Below are 24,993 nucleotides of genomic sequence, written 5' to 3'. Positions count from 1 at the left end.
ACCGAAGTTTGACAGCGGTTCAGGGTCGAATCATGATGTCCCTTTCTAATATATGGCACTATCCCTTTCGGCTATTTAGGGTTGTCAAAATTCAGGTCATTATTATTGCCCTGAAAACCAGCGCCATGGCTAAATATCTTAGTCATCGGCATATGCTGAGTGGCATCCATTTTGGTGTTAGAATATATTAGAATAAGATGTAATAGGTTAAGTTTTATATTTTATATGTTACACCAAATAAAGTATTTCTATTTGTATTTCTATTATCTGTGGTCGTGCACGCAAAGGACGGCAATAACAATTGCTCGGAGCAATGCTGAGCCCAACGGAGCCGAGTTTACCCGAAGCTAGGAGTTTCGCACCCCTGCTACAACTAATAAGAATTACGGTTCTAAATCGAATTAATAGAAAGGAATGTCAAATGGTTTAAAGGTTAAGTATGAATACCGATGTCCTTTTTGGTTTTGTTTAGATTACTTTAGATTTTTTCTCCCATTTATGTGACTATTTTATGTAAATAATTATCACACCATTCACACCTGAACGGAGACATTCGAGTTAGTTTTGGTGGATAGGATAGTTGGAAGATTTTGGAGAATAGGTGGTTAAGTTTGTTACCTGAGGATACTGCTGTACAGGCGGGTACTGTTGCTGCTGATACTGGTCGTACTGCCCTGGGTACTGTTGTTGTCCAGGGTACTGTTGTTGGCCAGGATACTGTTGTTGTCCAGGATACTGTTGTCCAGGGTACTGTTGTTGCCCAGGATATTGCTGGGCAGGGTTTAGAGGCACGTGCGTGGGTTCGACTCCATATAAGGGGTGGGTGATGGGTGCCTGTTGTTGGACTTCTTGTTTTGGCTAAAAGTAGATTAGTCTCGGTAAGGATTACAGTGTTAACATTTTTTATTTATTATGTAATCTGTCTCAGTCTCTTGACTAATTTTAGATTTTGTCGGTCACATTTTAGTGAGATTTGTCGATTTAAACTAACACGATTTTCACTCATAATTTTAAAACCACGGGACTTAATCGCGTACAAACTTACGTTTATTTATGGCTTGACGTTTCGAATCCGCGCAGCAAGAAAATGTTAATACAATTCCTTGCCAGTCTGCCTGTGACCACGAACGTAACGTCACGTTCGAAACGTCAGGCCATAAATAAACGTAAGTTTGTACGCGATTAAGTAAGATTTGCCGTTTATCAATATTTGTATAGTTACGTGCCGTGCCGTGTATGACGGGCCTTACGGGCACTAAGAATGGTGCTAGTTCAACGGTTGTTATTTGAAATGTTACAATGTTCCATGTTCCATCGCCAACATTTCATAAATATGCTTTGCCCGAAGCCTCTTTGTATAGTTTATGCATAGAGTAACTTATACTAGAGCGGTACTGTCATAGTAAATTTTGTAACCCCAGTAAATTCACTGCCATCTGTCGACACACTTTAAAACTAAAAATGAAGATTTATAAAAATACGATAGAATGTATTTAAATATAGATAAATGATTTTTTTTATTTGCATTAATTATTTTTATGATTTTGACCCATGTTCTTTCACTGATATGCGTTAAAATTGTTAAATAACAAACGAAACCGTCAACGCCATCTATACGACTGTAGGCCAAAACTAGTAGCGCCCTCTGAACGAGAATCAAATTTTCTTGATTTTCGAGGCACGTTTTTTCCTTAGACTGTATCCATCTATTACGGAGTTATATCTATCTTTGGTTTATGTAAGTCTAAGTAAAGTATTACCTATAAAGGTTACAATTTGCGAAAAATAGAACACAACAAAAACTCTATTTACAATTTTGATTAGTCGAAACGAAACACTTCCAAAAGGGCCAAAAGCAAAAATTGTTCGGTTAAAAATAAAAGTATCTCGGTCATAAAATTTTAATAACGAGACAAAAAACATGAAATTATGAAGGGGACGAATGATAAAACGTTAATGCTATGTTACGGGTTTGGGCTGATTCGTCATGTTTTTAATTTTATTACATTCCAAACTCTATAATTCCAAATATTCGGGGTTTGATTTGAGTTATGGTTCTAATTTATTATCGATGATTAATCTCAATCTACTTTTCACGGGTTAAACGTAAAGTGGTTTTTCTCAATTTCTCGGAGGTTGACGGCTGGGCCGATTTACAAAGTGAAATATTTTGTGAAGTCGGTTTTTTCTGGTAAAAATTAGAGATGCCACGAATTTTCGGAAACTATTCGGTATACGGCCCATTTGGTCACTTTGCCGAATATTCAGTATTCGCCCGAATTCTATCTAAAAAAAAATGGACATTAAAATTAACCAAAAACTAGGTATATTTATTATTTAAAAAAATGTATTCTTGGAAAGTTGTTAAATACGAGTACGAAGAACCTTTTAATATTTTATTTTTATCATGGGACTGATTTGATCGACTCTAACTCGGTACATTCATTAATTCCGTTCAACAAAAAAAAATATCTTGGCAAACGTGGTTTATTGGCGAACAGTTTTGATAATAATTGTGTTTCAAAACGATCGCACGTCATACCGAATATTCGGCGTTTCGGCCGAGAGGGGCCGAATATTTTGTATTCGTACAAAACCACAATTCGGGGCATCTCTAGTAAAAATTGTTATCAAAAAGGGTCACACTAACAGACACACAAAACTCGTCTCAAAGGCTACCTCGCCGGCGCGGCGATGCTCTATAATGCGTCCCCACCGCCTCGTGCCCGCGTGGAGCGCCGACATCTCGCCGGATTCGGGGTGGTAACCGTACTAAACACATTCATTTTCAGTACTAAACCTGACAAACTACACTCTAATCAATTTTATATTCTAAACCCAGGCCCTGTTTGCCGAAATAATGTATAACTTGACTTGTAGTACAAGCAAAATATTTCTTTTTTAATTATTAGAACGGATTACGAAATATCATTTGATATTAACCAGTCGGTTTTCGGTGAACGAAAACATCGTGAGGAAACCGGACTAATCTCAATAAGGTCTAGTTTACCCTCTGGGTTGGAAGGTCAGATGTCAAATGGCAGTCGGCATTCGTAAAAACTAGTGCTTAAGCCAATTCTTGGGACTAGTTGCTAAGCGGACACCAGGCTCTCATGAACTGCAAAAAGCTGGGATAACGCAAGGAAGATGATGATCCTCAAATTTTGATAAATAAAGTAAAAATAACACGTAAATATATGATATGTCAGTAACTTGATGATAGTCAATTTATCGCAGTCATTTCTTTACATTTTTTTTAAATATAATTACAAAACCTACCTTAGGTTTGGCAGTAACCGGTGGCGGGTCGTTCCAGCCAGGCGGCGCCTCCTGCCGCCGCTCCTGATGGTAGTTGCCGTTCACTTGACTCGCTACTGGCGCCGGGTTCATCGGGTTTACACTCGGGTTCATTGGGTTAAGTGGATTTACACTCGGGTTCATCGGGTTTAATGGATTTACGCTCGGGTTCATCGGATTTACACTCGGGTTCATCGGGTTCAATGGATTTACAGTCGGGTTGGTCGGGTTCAGCTGGCTCGGGTTTAGCGGCTGGTTGTACGTGTAGCTCCCACTGCTAGGGACTGTCGCCCCACTGTATTGGTCGGGAAGGGGACTGTTAAACCCATAAGTGGGGGGTTGGGGGTTATTGAAGCTGTATTGGTTGTAGAGGGGGGCGGATTGTACGGACGGGTCCACTTTGTATTTGGATTTGGAGGTTATGCCACCTGGAAAAAAGTATAATAAGTTTGTAAGTTATTAATAATACAAGATTAATAAGAGTCAGACCAAGTTAACTCGGCAGCGATTTAGCGGGCGCGGCGGGCGAGAAGGGCTGCGCGGGGAGGGAGGGAGCGGCTTGTTGTTGTTGTGTATGTGTTGTAGTGTAGCGCGGAACATTTACCAGACTGCGGCCCCACGCTGCCCGGGCGGGGGGGTTGGGGCGGCGCGGGCGCGGCGGGCGAGAAGGGCTGCGCGGGGAGGGAGGGAGCGGCTTGTTGTTGTTGTGTATGTGTTGTAGTGTAGCGCGGAACATTTACCAGACTGCGGCCCCACGCTGCCCGGGCGGGGGGGTTGGGGCGGCGCGGGCGCGGCGGGCGAGAAGGGCTGCGCGGGGAGGGAGGGAGCGGCTTGTTGTTGTTGTGTATGTGTTGTAGTGTAGCGCGGAACATTTACCAGACTGCGGCCCCACGCTGCCCGGGCGGGGGGGTTGGGGCGGCGCGGGCGCGGCGGGCGAGAAGGGCTGCGCGGGGAGGGAGGGAGCGGCTTGTTGTTGTTGTGTATGTGTTGTAGTGTAGCGCGGAACATTTACCAGACTGCGGCCCCACGCTGCCCGGGCGGGGGGGTTGGGGCGGCGCGGGCGCGGCGGGCGAGAAGGGCTGCGCGGGGAGGGAGGGAGCGGCTTGTTGTTGTTGTGTATGTGTTGTAGTGTAGCGCGGAACATTTACCAGACTGCGGCCCCACGCTGCCCGGGCGGGGGGGTTGGGGCGGCGCGGGCGCGGCGGGCGAGAAGGGCTGCGCGGGGAGGGAGGGAGCGGCTTGTTGTTGTTGTGTATGTGTTGTAGTGTAGCGCGGAACATTTACCAGACTGCGGCCCCACGCTGCCCGGGCGGGGGGGTTGGGGCGGCGCGGGCGCGGCGGGCGAGAAGGGCTGCGCGGGGAGGGAGGGAGCGGCTTGTTGTTGTTGTGCCCAAGGGTTGGGCTCGTATGATGGCGCCACTGTTGGAGACAAAATAGTCCAAATAAGACTAAAATACATATACAGGGTGGCTAAAAAATAAGTGCATTCCCATTGCCAGGGAGGTTTTGGGATTATACTGAGTAACTTTTACTATGGGACCCACCGCGGAATCGCGAATTTTTTTTTCCCTCCCATAGAAAATGGACCAGCCAAATGTTTTTTCGCGATTTCGGGGTTGGTCCCATAGTAAAAACTGCTCAGTATAATCCCAAAACCTCCCTGGCAACGGGAATGCACTTATTTTATAGCTACCGTATATACAAGATCGCGCCAATGGTTGACTGGTAGAGAATGCCTTATGGCAGTAAGTCCGACATTTGTACTTTCTTGTATTGTGCAATAAAGGTTAACCTATTATATTATATAAATAATTAAAATAACTTAAATCACACCTGCCGTTGAATGGTCAACCGCTAAACGGTAAAGTTATCACAACCATCTTAAAGGTACACAGATTATCTATCTCAAAATACTATCGAGAACTAACCTGCGCTGTAGGTATTTGAAACATCGTTGTGTGCCACCAAATGTCCGCGCTTGGCGTGACCGCTCGTACTGCGGCAGCGCGCGAACTGCGGCATACCTTGCTGTTGCTGCTGCAACAAAACATAGCCAGTTACAACGAAGTAAGTATTTTTAATATGAACAAGTTTGGGAACAAATCATAGATGGCAGCACGAGTCTCTCTCGCTATAACGTAAAATTAAATTAAAATTAATTTATTTAGAGTATCTGTGGCTCATAAGTACATAATACAAACATTAAACAAAACACAAACATTAACACGATAACATATTACATAAATTACATTAAGATAGGTAACTGTGGTAAACACATTGACACCCTTCATCTATTTCTCAATGTGTTTACCACAGTGCCGCCGGGCGTATGAAGTCCGCAGTAAAATGCGATATACGGACAAAACTTGTCCGCAATCATTTCTAGGACGCTGTTTGAGCTGGCGCGGACGCGTCGCACCAGGTAAATCCGTGCGGAATTCGTTTAGGAGGTGCAAGCGCGCACTGCTTGCCCTTATACGAGGTTTAGACTAGCAAGAACTTGCATGCAATTTTCATTACATTGCGGTATCTGATAAACATTTTGAATGCAGTTTACCTCACTAGTCGGAAATGTAAAGTAAATTGCATGCAAGTGCTTGCTAGTCTAAACCTCGCTTTAGAGCTGGTCAAAGACGCCTAGTCTTACTAAGATGGCATATAGTGGAGAAATTGTGACGGTACCGCCGTGGCGAGGTGGCCTAGAGGTTCATGGCGTTAGCCGCGATAGCTAAAGACGCCGGTTCGAATCCGGCCTTCACCACTGGAGGGCTTCGTCACTTTTTCTTTAATATATGACATCTATTACAGTTTTTTATTTTTTATTTTACAGTTATTAAGCTTATCGCGAGGTCTACAGCTCACAAAGCTACTAGTTTCTCGGTCTGTTTAAGTTTACACGGGCTACATTTTACCTATGTAACTTTACTTTTGAGTGGCATTAACGTGAGGCACTTCATTCGGTTCTTGTCTGTTTGTCTGATTTAATATCTTGTCTTTTTATTAATTATATAGCAATTCAAGTCTTGGAGACCCTTTACATCTCTGGATAATTTGATGATCTTTTTTATTATTATATACATTTTATCTCTGACACCTAGAGACTTTTACATCTCTAAACAATGTTAGTACTTTTGTTGTTTGTATATTTTTTATTAGCTTTTTTTTGTGTAATTTGACATTAGGTATATTTATGTAATTGTTTTTTTTTTGTAATTTTGGGTTAATTTTATTGTTTGTAAAATTGACATGTAGAAATGCCCCTGTGGCCTATTTGCTGAATAAATGTTTGATGTTTGATGTTTATTAACGTATGAGTCTAATGAAGTCTTAATGAAATTTAAATTTTTAAATTTTAAATTTCCGGTTGGAAATTTCTCAAATGACAAATATGAAGCTTTCCTGTCGAAAAAAACAGGTGGCTAAACACTCTAAACAGTAGTGGTGGGTGGATCAGTTGGTTGTGATCACAAATATGACTGATATCAAAGAGGATATAACAGGATAGAGCGGTACTCTCATAGTAAATTTTGTAGCCACAGTAAATTCACTGCCATCTATCGACACACGATTAAAACTAAAAATGAAGATATATAAAAATATCATAAAATGTATTTATATATGGATAAATGTTTTTATTCTATTCGCATTAATTATTTTTATATGATTTTGACTCATGTTCTTTCTCTACGCGTAAAATTGTTAAAAAATAAAAACGAAACCGTCAACGCCATCTATCCGAGAGTAGGCCAAAGGTAGGGGCGCCATATGTTTGAGAATCAAATTTTCTTGATTTTCGTGACAAGTTTTTTCCATAGACCGTATCCATCTATTACGGAGTTATATCTATCTTCGCTGATATGTGCCATTTTCAACCAAAAGGGTACTTATTGTCGCTTGTCAGTAAAGCGCTATTTCCATATAGTTTCAATTAGTAATCAACGTTATCGACAACCGACAATGTGGTACCTTTTGGTTGAAAAATGAAAATGAAAATGAAAAATGAAAATATTTTAAGACTGCTAGGCTCAAATGGGACTGGGCCGGTCACGTCTGCCGCATGCATCCAGACAGATGGGCTAGCATAGCCACCAAATGGATGCCAGAAGAGGGGCGCGGACCCGGCAGGCCCAGACGGAGATGGCGGGACGACCTAGACACCTTTCTCAACAACTGGCCGGAGGAGGCATTATATCGGGAGTCGTGGAAGACAAGGGGAGAGGCCTTTGCCCAGCAGTGGGACACCATAATGGGCTAGTAAAAAAAAAAAACATTAATAAAATGTTACATTACAAGGTAGTAGGTTGGGACTTCCTATTTAGTATATTATACCTGTATCAGGAAGCCCCGCTTCTCCGTAGCTACAATTATTTAGTATTTAGTTTAACAGAAGCAGAAAGAAAACTTAAACTAATACAATTTTATCTACATTAAATGTGTGTGTGTGTGTGTGTGTGGTTGAAAAGGTCACATATAAACAAGTTATTATGTTGTTGTCGACACCGGTAGTCCTTAAGACTTGACGGTGATTAGTTTGACTCTGAATGAACATTATTCATGTTAGTTAGTGGTAAGCGGTGTGGGCCACACATATTGTAGACATTGTAGTAATTAGTATAATATGTATTACTTGTAGTGGCTGTTTGTTTACCTAAATAAATTGAAAAAAAAAAAAAAAAAAAAAAAAAAAAAAAAAAAAAAAAAAGTTACTTGGCTTTGCCGTCTAGGGTTGAGTCCCAGGGCCGTGTTGAGGCGTGCGTGCAGCTCGGTGGGCGGCGCGCCCTGCAGACTGTTGAGGGCGCTGCGGAGGCAGCCCTGCGCCGCCAGGCGCCCCGCGTATTCTGTGAGGACTGCTTCCAGTTTGCCGCCATTCTGGAAAAAAGCGGTTTTATCAATACACTTTTATTCACTAAATAGGTCATTTCACAAAAAACTAAAGGGAGTATGCGTTTTATCAGCTTACACTTACACTTATATCATAGAGTAACTTATACTAGAGCGGTACTGTCATAATAAATTTTGTAACCCCAGTAAATTCACTACCATCTGTCGACACACTTTAAAACTAAAAATAAATACTTATAAAAATACGATAAAATGTATTTAAATATGGATAAATGATTTTTTTTATTTGCATTAATTATTTTTATGATTTTGACCCATGTTCTTTCACTGATATGCGTTAAAATTATAAATAACAAACGAAACCGTCAACGCCCTCTATACGAGTGTAGGCCAAAACTAGTGGCGCCCTCTGATCGAGAATCAAATTTTCGTGATTTTCGAGGCACGTTTTTTCCTTAGACTGTATCCATCTATTACGGAGTTATATCTATCTTTGCTTATATACACTAAAAGGGTCATTCCAAAAAAAACTAAAGCGTAACAATGTTATTTCATGTTTTTAGGGTTCCGTACCGAAAGGGTAAAAACGAGACCCTATTACTAAGACTCCGCTGTCTGTCTGTCCGTCTGTCACCAGACTCTCATGAACCATGATAGCTAGACAGTTGAAATTTTCACAAAATATGATGTATTTCTGTTGGCGGTTAAACAACAAATACTAAATATATACATTTAGCTCTTTGCACTACCTGTTGACTTTTGTATGAGTTCTACATTTCCTGCTACCCAAAGGTTGTCTGGAAGAGATCGCTTTTTAGCGATAAGACCGCCTGTTGTTACCTGGTTCTATTTTTTCTTTAAATATTTCTTTGTAGTTTTACATGTATGTAAAATGTATAATTTTGATGCAATAAAAAATATTTACTTACTTACTAAAAAAATACAGAATAAAATAAATATTGTTTATTGTCACAACAAACGTAATTTTTTTGCCATTTTTTGCGTTATGGTGCGGAACCCTTCGTGCGCGAGTCCGACTCGCACTTGGCCGGTTTTTCCTTACCCGTGTGTCTCTCCCTCTAATGGCTCCCCCGTCCTTCATTTTCGCGACCCAATGGGATAATAACGTATCGGCACTAGCTCCCACTATTCCTGTCTCTATCTCACCTGTGCGTCTCTCCCTCTAGCGGCCGCAGCTCTCCTTTATTAACAACGCCAGCTCGGTGAGTTCTGCCAAGGCGTGCGCTCCCCCGTCCTTCCGTTTCGCCGCCCAATAACGTATCGGCACTAGCTCCCAGTATTCCTGTCTCTATCTCACCTGTGTGTCTCTCCCTCTAGCGGCCGCAGCTCGTCCCATCTGCATCATAACAAAGCGTCGGCCGACGCGCCCACTAGATAGCACACTGTTGCTGCCTCTGCGAGGGCTGGGTCGGTTTCTTTTGGGCGGCTATTACTGTCTCTATCTCACCTGTGTGTCTCTCCCTCTAGCGGCGGCAGCTCTCCTCATCAGCAGCGCCAGCTCGGTGAGTTTTGCCAAGGCGTGCGCTCCCCCGTCCTTCCGCCTCGCCGCCCAGCGAGACAACAGGGCGTCGGCCGCCGCGCCCACTAGATAGCACACTGTCGCTGCCTCTGCGAGGGCTGGGTCGGTTTCTTTTGAGAGACGATTGCCGAGCATTTCTACAAGAATAAAAAAAAACAATAACTAAGGCTCACGGTCCTACCAATAGTAGTTCAGTACCTTTTTTTTATAATTGGCATCTGTACAGTGCGACAATTTAACAATCATAATTTCTAACTATTTCGTCTATATTAATAGTGCGCTAATAGAGCATGAAGTTATACGGTGGTTGCTCTTATTAAAGTGATGCTGGACTTCTGGGTCCGGGCGATTTCCATAACGCATGCCACAGGAACCGCCCCGCATTCGGGAACTGTTTTCATTGGTCGACAGCACCCGCATGCGGGGTGCGGGAGATTTCCATAACCCATGCCATAGGGCTCCGCATTCGGGGAACTGTTTCCAATTTAATAGTTTTCATCGGTAGATATATTCTATAAAACCCTCATTTATTAGATTCACTAGTCGTTTTACCGCCTCGCCTGCGGGGGGAGTCACCGCACGCTGTATATCAACCAAAGAGGATATAATAGGATAGAGCGGTACTGTCATAGCAAATTTTGTAACCACAGTAAATTCACTGCCATCTATCGACACACTTTAAAACTAAAAATGAAGATTTATAAAAATACGATAAAATGTATTAAAATATGGATAAATGTTTTTTTTTATTTGCATTCATTATTTTTATGATTATGACCCATGTTCTTTCACTGATATGCGTTAAAATTGTTAAATAACAAACGAAACCGTCAACGCCCTCTATACGAGAGTAGGCCAAAGGTAGTGGCGCCATCTGATCGAGAATCAAATTTTCGTGATTTTCGAGGCACGTTTTTTCCTTAGACTGTATCTATCTATTACGGAGTTATATCTATCTATCTTTGACATCAACCAATAAAACTGAGTCTTTAAAATCCTTACCGCAGTAATGCTGTAGCTCGGCGCCCTCAGTGTGTGTGACACATGCCGCCAGTACATCTCTCCACGAAGACGGGCTCGAGGAAGACACTAGCGCCTCCCAGCGGCCGTTTAACAAACTACTGGCCACTAGGGCCACCGGGTCTCGTCCGGAATGCGCTAGGTGGTATTTCTGGACTTTGTAGAGAAGCTCCTGGCTGCCTGTGGAGAAATTAAATTGTTAAAGTACACCTAGTCTTGTCTTCGGTTACCGCGATAGTTACTCATGAAATAAAACTATGAAAACGGATTATATCGCGTATATTGAATCACCCGTTGACCACGAACGCTGTAAAGAGTTCGAAACGTCGGGATGTATTATAAATTCAATATACGCGATATAATCCGTTTTCATAGTTTTATTACACCTAGTCTGTTTTTTTATTCCGTAAACTAAAATGACATTTCATGTGTTGCTAGTTTTTTACGTCTTATAAATAGTGATGTGCTACAACCGGTACTAACCGAAAATTAACTATTGGGGGTACTTATATTTGTTGATGAAGACGAGAGAAAATGCACTGAATACATCCGATCACTATACAAGTATGGGACATGCGTTCGCATCGACGGCCGGGCGCAACTGAGGCGCGCGCAGGCGGCGCGCTTGTATTTATTCAACGGTTGGAGCAAGATAGAAGACAGGGCGTGCTACTCTCAACAGCAACATAGTGAGATGCTCCGCGGAAGGGTAATCCTGAATTGCTGTATTTTCCACTACCCACTTCATGTATCCGGCGATCGAGAGCGGGATAGAAGACATGCCATCGCTATCGTTAGATGCGCGATTTACGTAAGAGGGTAGATTAAATTCTACAGTTCTAGGATACCTACCTTTCTGATTTTAATAAAGTATGGAAATACTATATAAGGCGACAATTTATTATAATAAACATTCATTATAAGACTGACCGCTGTTTGCCTCACTCCTCCTGCCTGGACCCCTATACAAGTAACGAATGTCGAATACGTAAACCAAAAATACCAAAATGGCGTTGCGTCAAGTCGGCGATACGTCAATATCATTTTTTAAATGTTTGAGTAGATTAGTAGTGAGTAGATTTTATTTATTGTTTATTTTGAATTTAATATTTATCGGTTATTCACAAACCGAAATCAAAGATCAGCACTGTTTGTTTTATGCTGGTCACATTATTACTACGTTTGACATTTGTGGTTGTCATTTTAGTCTACGGAAACAAAAACCGGCCAAGTGCGAGTCGGACTCGCGCACGAAGGGTTCCGTACCATTACAAAACAAAACAGCGTCACGTTTGTTGTATGGGAGCCCCATTTAAATATTTATATTATTCTGTTTTTAGTATTTGTTGTTATAGCGGCAACAGAAATACACCATCTGTGAAAAGTTCAACTGTCTAGCTATCACGGTTCATGAGATACAGCCTGGTGACAGATAGACAGACGGACAGCGGAGTCTTAGTAATAGGGTCCCGATTTTACCTTTTGGGTACGGAACCCTAAAAACAGGCTATGCTCGTAGCAAATTGAAAGAACTGCAAAAAAATATCAGACCAGAGATGGGACATAAATTAAAAAATAAGTTACCCAGAGAGGCGATGATGAGGGCGTCAGCCACCCTCTTGGCGTCCAGACACAGCTCCACGGCCTCCTCCAGGTTCCCGCACACCAGCGCGCGGCAGATCAAGCTTGTCGAATCTTTTAATTTTTAATGTGCAAATTATTATTAAATCTTTTAATGTTAAGTTAAGACTTAGAAATTAAAGAGGGATACTGCCATGGCCGGATAGGCTAGAGGTGGGCAGTGGCAGTGACCCTATCTACAAATACAAGTCGATGGTCCTGGGTTCGAGTCCCATCACAGGGCGGACACGCTATACATCAAAAATCACTTGCGTTTCTATGTGTGAACGGCACGTCTGTACACGCGTCATGCGTCATTGTGTGAGTAAGTTGATTAAAAAAAGTATTGAGCGGCCGGCAAACGGCCGTCAATCTGGTGTCGCGGGGCGAGGTCACTCGAGTCGGGGCGTGGCCGTTCTGTATGAAATAGTTATTTACGATACAAGTGCAGAAAAGAGGAAATTCGAAACGAGTGGCGATAAATTAAAACACGACCGCAGGGAGTGTTTTAAATCGACATGAGCTGCGAATTACCTATTCGCACGTGTATCGTACAACGGTTTACAGTACCTATACATATGGCCCTTTAAACTTTCGACATATGCACAAAAAGTGCTCTTTACGCACTAGTGCGAGAAAGTAGCACCATATGTACTGTAAATACTATTACTTATTCTGTGCCATTGCTACAGCAGCCCTCAATACAAGAAAATTGGCTATGAAATTTTAATCAATAGTATTTAAAGGTATTAGGATAAGGTAATATGGGGCATTTTCTATGAAAAGGGACCTTATTGCCGATAACGCTTACGCCGCACAGCGTCGCGCGGCATTGTATTTGTATCATCGGAGCATCGTTTATAATGGCGTAAGCGCCATCGACAATAAGGTCCCTTTTTATAGAAAATACCACATATAGGATAGTATAAGGTATAATAGCAAATCAATAGTATAAGGTATTAGGAGTGTTCCGACAGGATCTATATTACACAACTGTATTACATAATGTATTTGGATTCACAAATATAAAAAAACCGGACAAGTGCGAGTCGGACTCGCCCAACGAGGGTTCCGTACTTTTTAGTATTTGTTGTTATAGCTGCAACAGAAACAACTGTCTAGTTATCACGGTTACAGCCTGGTGAAAGACAGACGGACAAAGGAGTCTTAGTCATAGGGTCCCGTTTTTACCCTATGGGTACGGAACCCTAAAAATTGAAATTAAGTACCTTCTCCGTTGGGAATGACGACATTTTGCGCTTGGGGCTCCAGATCCAAATTTGCCAGTTTCCTTTCGATCAGTGTGTGTGCATCCTGCAACGAATACACACTCAATTATATACATTTATGATTACTTTAAAAACTATGTTAATAGTACATTACGATACAAGTGCGAAAAATAGGAAATTCGTAACGAGTGGCGATAAATACAAAACACGACCGTAGGGAGTGTTTTAAATCGACACAAGTTGCGAATTACCTATTTGCACATGTAACGTACATAGTTTTACTGTAAAAGTATTTTCAACACACTTGCTCAAAACGACGTTTTTATTCTTCCGATTTTTGGCTCATAATCCTAGATATTAAACACGCGTGCTCTTTCAGTGTATTATTCCACTCGTGCTTTTTCATTATATTATCCGACTGAGTTAAGAAGCTAACTGATTGCTAATAATATGCATGGAAAGGGAGCCTTCTTTAATTGGTCGGACTGGCGGGCACCGGCGCGCCCGACCGCCTGCGCGCCGCGCCGCCCGCGGCCGGGGCGAGCGAGGGCCGGCCGGCAGTACGAGTATGACAGATGAAACACACAATACTAACTGTTTTAACTATTAAAATTTGATTAATATGAGTATCTTTTTTTTCTCGCAAGTGTGTTGAAAAACGTCGTATGAAACGCGTGTGCATTGGTCATTACACACATCGGCTTTCTTATTGCGCGCTCGCTTACAGCTCGCGCGCACAATATTGCCTCGTGTGTAATGACCAACTTAGCACACTTGTATCATAATGTACTATTACAGTACATATCGGTGCTACTTTACCGCACTAATGCGATAATTACCTACTTTACCTAGCGCATTACGTCACTATGTCAAACATTTAAAGGGCCATATGTACTGTAAAACGTTGTACGATACATGTGCGAATAGTTAATTCGCAACACGTGTCGATTTAAAACACTTCTTTCGGTCGTGTTTTAATTTATCGCCACTCGATGCGAATTTCCTATTTTTCGCACTTGTATCGTAATGTACTATAATATCAATGTGCATGCGTTATTTACTGTATTAAGGAAAGTTTGTAAAGATGTCGTTAGAGTCAGTAAGCACTGATTAGAAAGTTAAGAATTTAGATGACATCCAATGTATAACATAGCTCAATTAAATTTAATTTATTAATAAGCTTAACGCATAACAAAATATAACATTTTACGTCTTTATTGCGTAATAAAAACACTATAAAGTGTTCTGTTACTGACAATAATGGATAAACATTTCGCCCTCAGAAGGAACAAAAATCCTAAAAATTTTTTTCTAAATTCTGACTTTTGTGAAGGAGTGAATTTTCTGTACGGTAGTACTATTAGTTATTCTGTGGTTATATGTCAAACACTAACAAAATCTGTCATATTTGTTTACATTTTTTGCAAGTTCTATTGATGACGACTTTACTACTCTCCGGACTAGTCCGGACGTTTTAACATCACCGCCAACCCGCAACCCGAACACTCGCATTAGAATAGTACATTATTGTCGAGGCTCGGAAGTAGCTACTTGCTGGCTGAGGATTCGTTTTAAACGGACGACCTTGGGAGTCCGTTTAATTGAATCCGAAGCCAGCAAGTAGCCTTCCAGCCGAGTCATATATAGTGCTTTTCTCAAAAATGGCGCAATAAATGCAAATGTAATAGAAATATTTTACAGAAGCAACGTTCTTGTGTATATATTTTCACAGAAAAAAGTAAAAAGATTTGCTTTGCCGCCGTTTTATTTTTTTAATTAAAAATGGAAGTGTATTTTTCTGCTGAAAATTCACCAACCTATTTGAGACACCTAAATAGTCGCGGTACCAACATTATAATAATAAGTACTGATCATCTGTTTGGCTGTTTAATGAACCTATGCTTTCATTTGATATGGCCACTTCAACTTTTAAAAAGTTTGGAACTCGACAAATAATGGAATTTGTATGCAACATTGCAGTCCCAAAATCGAGACTGCAATGTTTTTAACTTTTTAAATTTTTTTACTGACCATAAACTACGCACTTCGCGACCTACTTTTTAACCGGCAACGTCGACTTTGCCGTCCATTGTTGAGAAAAATGTATTTCATGATAGTAAATTTTCCATCCCACAGCAAGTATTCATAACCTGTCGCACTATTGAAATTTAATTTTGAACCATATGCATATAACTTTAAAGTCCACAATCGTTGAGCTATGTTACATAGAACCCGAACTCACCGAAAGATCAGTGCTGGTGTCAGTGGAGAGTTCCGCGTCGGTCTCCGTGGACTCGCCCTGGGCGCGTGTTGAAACAAACCTTATGTACACTGGTGCAGGGTATAATTTACAGTGGCAGTGGGGAAGAGTTACGGCGTTATGGCATGGAGAAATCTGACGGTTGTATTTTTCATTGATTTTGTACTTTAAGGCGTTTGAAATAGAGTATATAACAGCCTATTCGGGTGATTCCGAATAGATGCTTCGGATTGACGAGTATTCCGAAAATGGGACAACTTAAATGTGATGCAATATGCAATTATAGGTGATTTTCGGAATTACTCGATGTTGATTTTATGCAGAAAATAAATGTCATCCTCCATCAGATTTTTCCAGATACTGTTTTGAATGTTTATTTTTTGTTAGAATACACAACTCTATTAGGAACCCTTAATTTATATTTTTATAGCAACATTTCATACTTTTATAGCTTTTACATTACAAATGAACGTAACGCATAACAAAATATAACATTTCAAGACTTTCTATTAGGGTGCCCAAATAGAGTTATATAAGTAAATTTGTATTAAATAGAGTGTAAAGAAATACAGCTGTTATTAATTATGAGCCCAAGGGTAGGCTGTATACAGAAGTTATAGTAAATTTTATATGACGAGTGTAAGGGTGAGATTAGAGTTACAGAAAGAGTATACAGGGTGGAAAAAACTAATGGGCCCTGGAGGGAAAGTGCCTAAACCTTAAGTTAATGTAATTAATTTTAAGGAAACATTCTTTTATTTTTAAAAAGAAACAAAACTGCATTCATTCAATCTTTATTTATTTATATTTTTGGCTAAAAATATTCTTGAATAGTAAATATTCGATTTTATGAATATTTTGTACGACAGACGAGTGTAAAACCTAATGTTTCTTGGAGAAATCTAGTAGAATAAAATAGATGGTGTTAATTTTTTTGTTTTTTTTTTCAGTTCGATTCCCGGGCGAGACGAACGAATTAAAAAGAATCTTTGAATGCAGTTTTGTTCCTTTTAAAATTAAAGAATGTTTCCTTTAAGTAAAATGAGCTAACTTAAGGTTTTAAGGTACTTTCCCTCCAGGGCCCATAATTTTTTTCAGACTGTATAGCATTAGCTTTAGGCAGTTAGCAGGGGATAAATTACAAACACAAGAAATAGCATCAAGAATGTCAAATTTTCTAGCATTTTTTTTTCAGTGTTGTATGGATGCTAAAAATCTTTGTAATACACTTCTCTGAGTTCTCTGGTCTTATATAACTTACCCGGCTTAGCCCAGCGTGGTCTGTCTGGTCGGCGATTCCACTCTTGAACTTCGACGGGATTTCGTCCTGCTTGAATCCTGAATTAAAATTATAAACTGAAATAGATGTCATATATTAAAGAAAAAGTGACGAAGCCCTCCAGTGGTGAAGGCAGGATACCCGTCTCAATTTCTCGACTATATGCCATCTTAGTAAGACTAGGCGTCTTTGACCAGCTCTAAGGGCAAGCAGTGCGCGCTTGCACCTCCTATATGAATTCCTTACGGAATTATGTTATAGCGAGAGAGACTGGTACTGCCATCTATACACAACATTGGGAACAAATCAAATTATTTTATTAAATATTTTGATTTGTGTTTAAGTAGTCACACTACTAATGTCCTGAATTAAAAATAAAAATATGTTTTTATTTAGCTTGAATTTAAATATGAGAATATTTATCTAAACTACACCATTTTGTCAGTCAGTCAGTCAGCAGACATGCTTCATTCATAGCAAATAAAACGCCTTCTAAAGTATCTGCTACACTATAACTGTTCTACATATAAATAAATAAAATAAATAAAAATGTTATTTATTTAGGTATCAACCCATTACATTAAGATAATAATTATTATTAATCTTATTTATACATTCTAATCTATATTAAATTTTACTATTCTAAACTAAACTAAACTAATAATTACCTAATCTAACACTAATTAAATAGTTGCAGCGGAGGCCTTGCTTGCAATAGAGACATATCTCTTTTATGACCCGGATATGTCCTTAAACTACGTCCATAAGAGAGGTATGGGCACTGTGAATGACATCTCGCTTTGCATGTCAGGGCACAGGACAGCGGATGTCATTACAGATCTAGAGCAGAGCCCAACTGGGGAAGTACCTCCACCTTACAGAAAACCGCAGCCAAATAACACTAGACCCTACTAATAGTGTTGTGTTCCTGCCGTTGAGTAAGGTTGCCAGAGCTCGAGGGAGAGGAGTGTTAGGGTCGGCAACGCGCATGTAACTCCTCTGGAGTTGCAGGCGTACATAGGCTACGGAGACTGCTTACATCAGGCAGGCCGTATGCTTGTTTGCCACCGACGTAGTACAAAAAAAATCTATTTGCAAAGCCATTAGAGCATATCCCCTACTTTCGATGCTAACTTTACTTGCTGAAAAGATTCAATATAACGCGAATCAATAAAATAAATGTAAAATTATCTTATCCTCCTAAGGCCCAGCCTTACAAATGAAATATCCAAAATTTGCCAATGAAATTTGAACCTATAATGTAGGAAGAGTCGTTTGCATTGTTGGAAAATTGGACGAAACAAAGCAAAAAAAGCGACTTTGTTCCAATTGAATAGGGTTTAAATTTCATCGAACTGAAGAGGTACTGTAGGACCTTGGGCCTTAGAAAGATATTGAAAACGGCGGACTTACCCAGCAGATTTAGCACTTCGCTCCTAAAATTAGGTAAGAAACTCGCTCGGAGGAAGAACCACGTGTAGCGATCATTTTGCTCGCTCGCAGCGTCGCCTTTTTGCCGACAGTATCTGCAAACCAAAGTACGATTAGTCGACCACGGGTTCCCCTCATCTGACAGAATATTACATACATACATATAATCACGCCTATTTCCCGGAGGGGTAGGCAGAGACCACGGATTTCCACTTGCTACGATCCTGACATACCTCTTTCGCTTCCTTCACTTTCATAACATTCCTCATACACGCTCGCCGGTTTAGGGTGCTCTTGACCTGGCCTTTCTTCAGGATTTCCCCGATCTGATCAGAGAAAGTCCGCCGAGGTCTGCACCTTCCAACTCCCGTTTCTACCTCTCCCTTATACACTCTCTTTGTTAGCCTTCTTTCACTCATTCTTTCCACGAATACAGAATATTATTTGTCAGAAATACACTTCAATATACTTTCGCATAAATATATACTTGCCATAATAGTCATTTCGCATAATATTAATATGCCAGAATTTTCTAAGTGGGTTAGGTTAGGGTTTTCTGCCAAATAATATTATGCAAAAAGAAATTCTGGAATGCAATATTATGCAAAAAGCAGTATGCGAAAGGTAATTTTGCTAAACGACATTTCTGCCAAATAACATTAAAATATGTCAAAAAACTTTCTGCAACACAATAGGTAACCGTCAATAAATCACACAAGAACCTGGGTGCCTATACTAAGAAAAAGTGATCAAGGCCTCCAGTGCCCCAGGCTGGAATCGAACCAGCGTCCTCTGCTATCGCGGCAGGTGCCAGTTTATAATTTATATAGTAGTGTTTCTACTTAAAATAAAAACAAATTAAAGTATTTTCTGAAAATAATTTAATTTGTTCTAATACTTCTAACAGTATCGGAGAACTTGCCGAATACCGAATAATTACCGAATATTCGGCCCATATCTAGTTTATTACTAGGTATTACACTCACTGTGCTAACGCTTCGATGGCGCCCGGCTCGTTGCTGAGAGTAGAGCTGAGAACTCCGTCCAGCTCCGCCGCCATCTCGATTATTTCTGGTTCGCTCACCACCTGAATTATTACCCGGTAAAAATTAATATGAATACAAATCCCATCCATCCCACTAACCCGGGGTTAAGCGGTTAAACCGTTAACCCAGTGTGAAATTGTACTAGTAACTATGGTAATTCCAGGTTTAACTGCAATGAATGGTGCAAGGGTGCAAGTGGGCATTATAGTACTTATACACTGAGATAGACTCAAGAAAAAGTGACTTGGCTCTACAAGAGATCTGATAACTTTTTGACAGTGCGAGCCTTATGTTTTCGTCTTGGCAACAGTTTACGTGAAAATGTTTTTGGTGGGATTATATATTCCTTTTGGTTTACGGTTTTAAACAAGGCACCTTAGACGTACATGTAACTGATTTTATTAATATTATTGTTTAACAACAATTACCTGACTAATATGTACAATTTTCTGTGGATTTTCTTGAGGACACTTCTCAAACGTCACCAGTTTGCCGCCGAACTGAAAGAAAACTTATTTATTAAGTAAGGTTAAGGAGATTTATATTTTTTAATTTATGTTTCAACTAACTTCTGGGTCTGTCATCACTCATCAGCCGATACGTCAAAATGTTAAGATTTTATGACCAGGGGCCCGTTTATCAAAAGCTTGTAGCTTGTAATACAAGTGGAAGGTCCCTTTCTAACAAAAGCTGTCAAAAAGGGGCTTCCACTTGTATTACAAGCTACAAGATTTTGATAAACGGGCCCCTGAGCCCGGAATTTTCGCGGCAAAACAAAAGACTGTCGCAATCTTGCTACAGTTAGAAACATTTTTTTATCGATATCGATAGTTGTGTCCGTCTTTTTTCTTATATGAAGTAAGTTATAGTATACGTAGTAGTAGTATTTAGTAAGTAAGTTACTTAATAGAAGAAAAAAGACGGTCAACGGTCAATCAATTAAAAACAAAATATTTCAAAAAAAAATTGTTACGTTTGTATAAAATTATAAACAAACAGATAAAATTAGTATACATAATTTAATAGTATACATAAATGGCTTTTAACTGATAAACGACACTGTTTACTCCCAGAGAAGTTTGAGAAATTGATGATAATGATTATCTACTCCTAACACTGTCACAAACCAAACATAATGTCATGTGCTGCTGTATGTACTGCTGACGTAGATTTCGAAGAAGAAATTGCATCTATTTCTATATAATTTTACAAAACCCTTGCGTAAATTTACTTATTAAATATATTATTTAATTGGTGGACCATTTTTTTCTCCCATTACCCAACTATCGATATCGATAAAAAATGTTTCTAACTCTAAAAAGATTGCGGCGACGGTTCCGGGCTCTGCTTATGACTTCCATTTACGTAAGACTAATTAAGTTATTCGCTAACCTATTTTCTCACTACTCTCTCGCTGATTAATGTTTCAAGGCAATCAATTTGCAGAAAAACATTTAATATAAGTGTAGCATCCATCGAGGTCATAATTCGCGTCCTAATGGAATGGTTTATACGCAATTTCTAGTTTGAATGGCAGGTGTTTGATTAAAACCAAATTATTTAATCGTATACCGTATCGTATTTACATAAACATTTTCAAACATTATGTAGCTAAATAAAATAATTACAAATTCACATTCAGAGTCCCGAGCCACGAGATTGCGTCAGGTGTTAATTTAAACAGATCTTCCGGGGGGCCTGGAAAAGAGTGCAGAGGGCAGCGCCGTATAATATGCCCGGTTATGAACGGTTTGAACCTCTTCACTACAGTCGCAGGGCGCAGAGTTTCGCCAGCTCCATTTATGGCGAAAATAGTTACAGCGTCCGTAACACGTTCTCAGTCTGTTTACACGACACCAGTGCCCTGTTTATCAAAAGCTTGTAGCTTGTAATACAAGTGGAAGTCCCTGTCTAACAAAAGCTGTCAAAAAGTGAGCTCCGCTTGTTTTACAAGCTACAAGCTTTTGATAAACAGGGCACAGGGGCCCGTTTCTCAAAAGCTTGTAACTTGTAATACAAGTGGAAGTCCCTTTCTAACAAAAGCTGTCAAAAAGTGACATCCGCTTGTATTACAAGTTATAAGCTTTTGAGAAACGGGCCCCAGTTTTCGTGGCAAGCCGAAACCAATGAATAAAATACACGGGGCAGCACGGCGCGGGGAACGGGGGCGGGGGCGGGGGCGGGGGCGACACGGCAGGCTGTATGTACTCACGGCAAACTTGGCTCCGACGGGTTTCCGCAGCCACCTGGGCGCCCGGGGCAGCACGGCGCGGGGCGCGGGGGCGGGGGCGGGGGCGGGGGCGACACGGCAGGCTGTATGTACTCACGGCAAACTTGGCTCCGACGGGTTTCCGCAGCCACCTGGGCGCCCGGGGCAGCACGGCGCGCGGCGCGGGGGCGGGGGCGGGGGCGGGGGCGACACGGCAGGCTGTATGTACTCACGGCAAACTTGGCTCCGACGGGTTTCCGCAGCCACCTGGGCGCCCGGGGCAGCACGGCGCGGGGCGCGGGGGCGGGGGCGGGGGCGGGGGCGACACGGCAGGCTGTATGTACTCACGGCAAACTTGGCTCCGACGGGTTTCCGCAGCCACCTGGGCGCCCGGGGCAGCACGGCGCGGGGCGCGGGGGCGGGGGCGGGGGCGGGGGCGGGGGCGACACGGCAGGCTGTATATACTCACGGCAAACTTGGCTCCGACGGGTTTCCGCAGCCACCTGGGCGCCCGGGGCAGCACGGCGCGGGGCGCGGGGGCGGGGGCGGGGGCGGGGGCGACACGGCAGGCTGTATGTATTCACGGCAAACTTGGCTCCGACGGGTTTCCGCAGCCACCTGGGCGCCCGGGGCAGCACGGCGCGGGGCGCGGGGGCGGGGGCGGGGGCGGGGGCGACACGGCAGGCTGTATGTACTCACGGCAAACTTGGCTCCGACGGGTTTCCGCAGCCACCTGGGCGCCCGGGGCAGCACGGCGCGCGGCGCGGGGGCGGGGGCGGGGGCGGGGGCGACACGGCAGGCTGTATGTACTCACGGCAAACTTGGCTCCGACGGGTTTCCGCAGCCACCTGGGCGCCCGGGGCAGCACGGCGCGCGGCGCGGGGGCGGGGGCGGGGGCGGGGGCGACACGGCAGGCTGTATGTACTCACGGCAAACTTGGCTCCGACGGGTTTCCGCAGCCACCTGGGCGCCCGGGGCAGCACGGCGCGCGGCGCGGGGGCGGGGGCGGGGGCGGGGGCGACACGGCAGGCTGTATGTACTCACGGCAAACTTGGCTCCGACGGGTTTCCGCAGCCACCTGGGCGCCCGGGGCAGCACGGCGCGCGGCGCGGGGGCGGGGGCGGGGGCGGGGGCGACACGGCAGGCTGTATGTACTCACGGCAAACTTGGCTCCGACGGGTTTCCGCAGCCACCTGGGCGCCCGGGGCAGCACGGCGCGGGGCGCGGGGGCGGGGGCGGGGGCGGGGGCGACACGGCAGGCTGTATGTACTCACGGCAAACTTGGCTCCGACGGGTTTCCGCAGCCACCTGGGCGCCCGGGGCAGCACGGCGCGCGGCGCGGGGGCGGGGGCGGGGGCGGGGGCGACACGGCAGGCTGTATGTACTCACGGCAAACTTGGCTCCGACGGGTTTCCGCAGCCACCTGGGCGCCCGGGGCAGCACGGCGCGCGGCGCGGGGGCGGGGGCGGGGGCGGGGGCGACACGGCAGGCTGTATGTACTCACGGCAAACTTGGCTCCGACGGGTTTCCGCAGCCACCTGGGCGCCCGGGGCAGCACGGCGCGGGGCGCGGGGGCGGGGGCGGGGGCGGGGGCGGGGGCGACACGGCAGGCTGTATGTACTCACGGCAAACTTGGCTCCGACGGGTTTCCGCAGCCACCTGGGCGCCCGGGGCAGCACGGCGCGCGGCGCGGGGGCGGGGGCGGGGGCGGGGGCGACACGGCAGGCTGTATGTACTCACGGCAAACTTGGCTCCGACGGGTTTCCGCAGCCACCTGGGCGCCCGGGGCAGCACGGCGCGCGGCGCGGGGGCGGGGGCGGGGGCGGGGGCGACACGGCAGGCTGTATGTACTCACGGCAAACTTGGCTCCGACGGGTTTCCGCAGCCACCTGGGCGCCCGGGGCAGCACGGCGCGCGGCGCGGGGGCGGGGGCGGGGGCGACACGGCAGGCTGTATGTACTCACGGCAAATTTGGCTCCGACGGGTTTCCGCAGCCACCTGGGCGCCCGGGGCAGCACGGCGCGCGGCGCGGGGGCGGGGGCGGGGGCGGGGGCGACACGGCAGGCTGTATGTACTCACGGCAAACTTGGCTCCGACGGGTTTCCGCAGCCACCTGGGCGCCCGGGGCAGCACGGCGCGCGGCGCGGGGGCGGGGGCGGGGGCGGGGGCGACACGGCAGGCTGTATGTACTCACGGCAAACTTGGCTCCGACGGGTTTCCGCAGCCACCTGGGCGCCCGGGGCAGCACGGCGCGCGGCGCGGGGGCGGGGGCGGGGGCGGGGGCGACACGGCAGGCTGTATGTACTCACGGCAAACTTGGCTCCGACGGGTTTCCGCAGCCACCTGGGCGCCCGGGGCAGCACGGCGCGCGGCGCGGGGGCGGGGGCGGGGGCGGGGGCGACACGGCAGGCTGTATGTACTCACGGCAAACTTGGCTCCGACGGGTTTCCGCAGCCACCTGGGCGCCCGGGGCAGCACGGCGCGCGGCGCGGGGGCGGGGGCGGGGGCGGGGGCGACACGGCAGGCTGTATGTACTCACGGCAAACTTGGCTCCGACGGGTTTCCGCAGCCACCTGGGCGCCCGGGGCAGCACGGCGCGCGGCGCGGGGGCGGGGGCGGCGCGCGACACGGCCGGCAGCTGTCCGAGCGACGCCGCTCCGAATGCCTCCAGTATGTTCGACTGGTTTTGACCGCTCTGTAACAATCGTGCCTGTTTATAGGCCGAGCGAGCACGAAGCGTCTTCGTTTCAGCTCGGGCAAAAAAAGATCAATGTCCTGTTTATGAAAAGCTTGTAGCTTGTAATACAAGTGAAAGTCAAAAAGTGACATCCGCTTGTATTACAAGTTACAAGCTTCTGAGAAACGGGCCCCGGGGGCCCGTTTATCAAAAGCTTGTAGCTTGTAATACAAGTGGAAGTCCCTTTCTAACAAAAGCTGTCAAAAAGGGGCTTCCACTTGTATTACAAGCTACAAGCTTTTGATAAACGGGCCCCTGCGAATCCTGGGATCACAAAAAACTTTGCAAGTGTACAAGTCGACAATATTGTTACGTTGTAGATAATGTGTTACATGAAAAAATGAAAATATATTTATTTTGCACACAAAGATTTGCAGATTGAGTATACATGAGGTCCAGGTTGCGCGCATACAGCGGTACATTTAAAACAGTATGAACAGGGGTCCCCAAACTAGGCATAGCCTGTATCTTGGGCGACCAGTT

At 44.3% G+C, this 24,993-nt stretch overlaps 1 protein-coding gene across 1 annotated transcript in view; it reads right to left on the bottom strand.

Moving 5' to 3' along the window:
• Window positions 1–24,993, bottom strand: part of LOC134746880 (protein transport protein Sec31A) — a 49,313-nt gene that overhangs the window by 6,578 nt on the left and 17,742 nt on the right. Inside the window, exons 9-25 of the mRNA XM_063681455.1 lie at window positions 24,313–24,468; window positions 19,993–20,064; window positions 19,505–19,605; window positions 18,501–18,613; window positions 17,070–17,146; window positions 15,791–15,847; window positions 13,549–13,633; window positions 12,284–12,394; window positions 10,682–10,879; window positions 9,608–9,816; window positions 8,005–8,166; window positions 5,226–5,334; window positions 4,582–4,716; window positions 4,310–4,535; window positions 3,902–4,104; window positions 3,280–3,725; window positions 619–858 (exon numbers count right to left, since the gene is read on the bottom strand). Coding sequence (XP_063537525.1) covers window positions 619–858; window positions 3,280–3,725; window positions 3,902–4,104; window positions 4,310–4,535; window positions 4,582–4,716; window positions 5,226–5,334; window positions 8,005–8,166; window positions 9,608–9,816; window positions 10,682–10,879; window positions 12,284–12,394; window positions 13,549–13,633; window positions 15,791–15,847; window positions 17,070–17,146; window positions 18,501–18,613; window positions 19,505–19,605; window positions 19,993–20,064; window positions 24,313–24,468 — 2,700 coding nt within the window. The remainder of the gene's footprint in view (window positions 1–618; window positions 859–3,279; window positions 3,726–3,901; window positions 4,105–4,309; window positions 4,536–4,581; window positions 4,717–5,225; window positions 5,335–8,004; window positions 8,167–9,607; window positions 9,817–10,681; window positions 10,880–12,283; window positions 12,395–13,548; window positions 13,634–15,790; window positions 15,848–17,069; window positions 17,147–18,500; window positions 18,614–19,504; window positions 19,606–19,992; window positions 20,065–24,312; window positions 24,469–24,993) is intronic.

This window comes from Cydia strobilella, chromosome 13 (assembly GCF_947568885.1).
Source record: "Cydia strobilella chromosome 13, ilCydStro3.1, whole genome shotgun sequence".
Taxonomy (NCBI): Eukaryota; Metazoa; Arthropoda; class Insecta; order Lepidoptera; family Tortricidae; genus Cydia; species Cydia strobilella.
The sequence above is the reverse complement of the archived record's forward strand: the minus strand, read 5'-3'. Positions and strand labels throughout refer to the sequence as shown.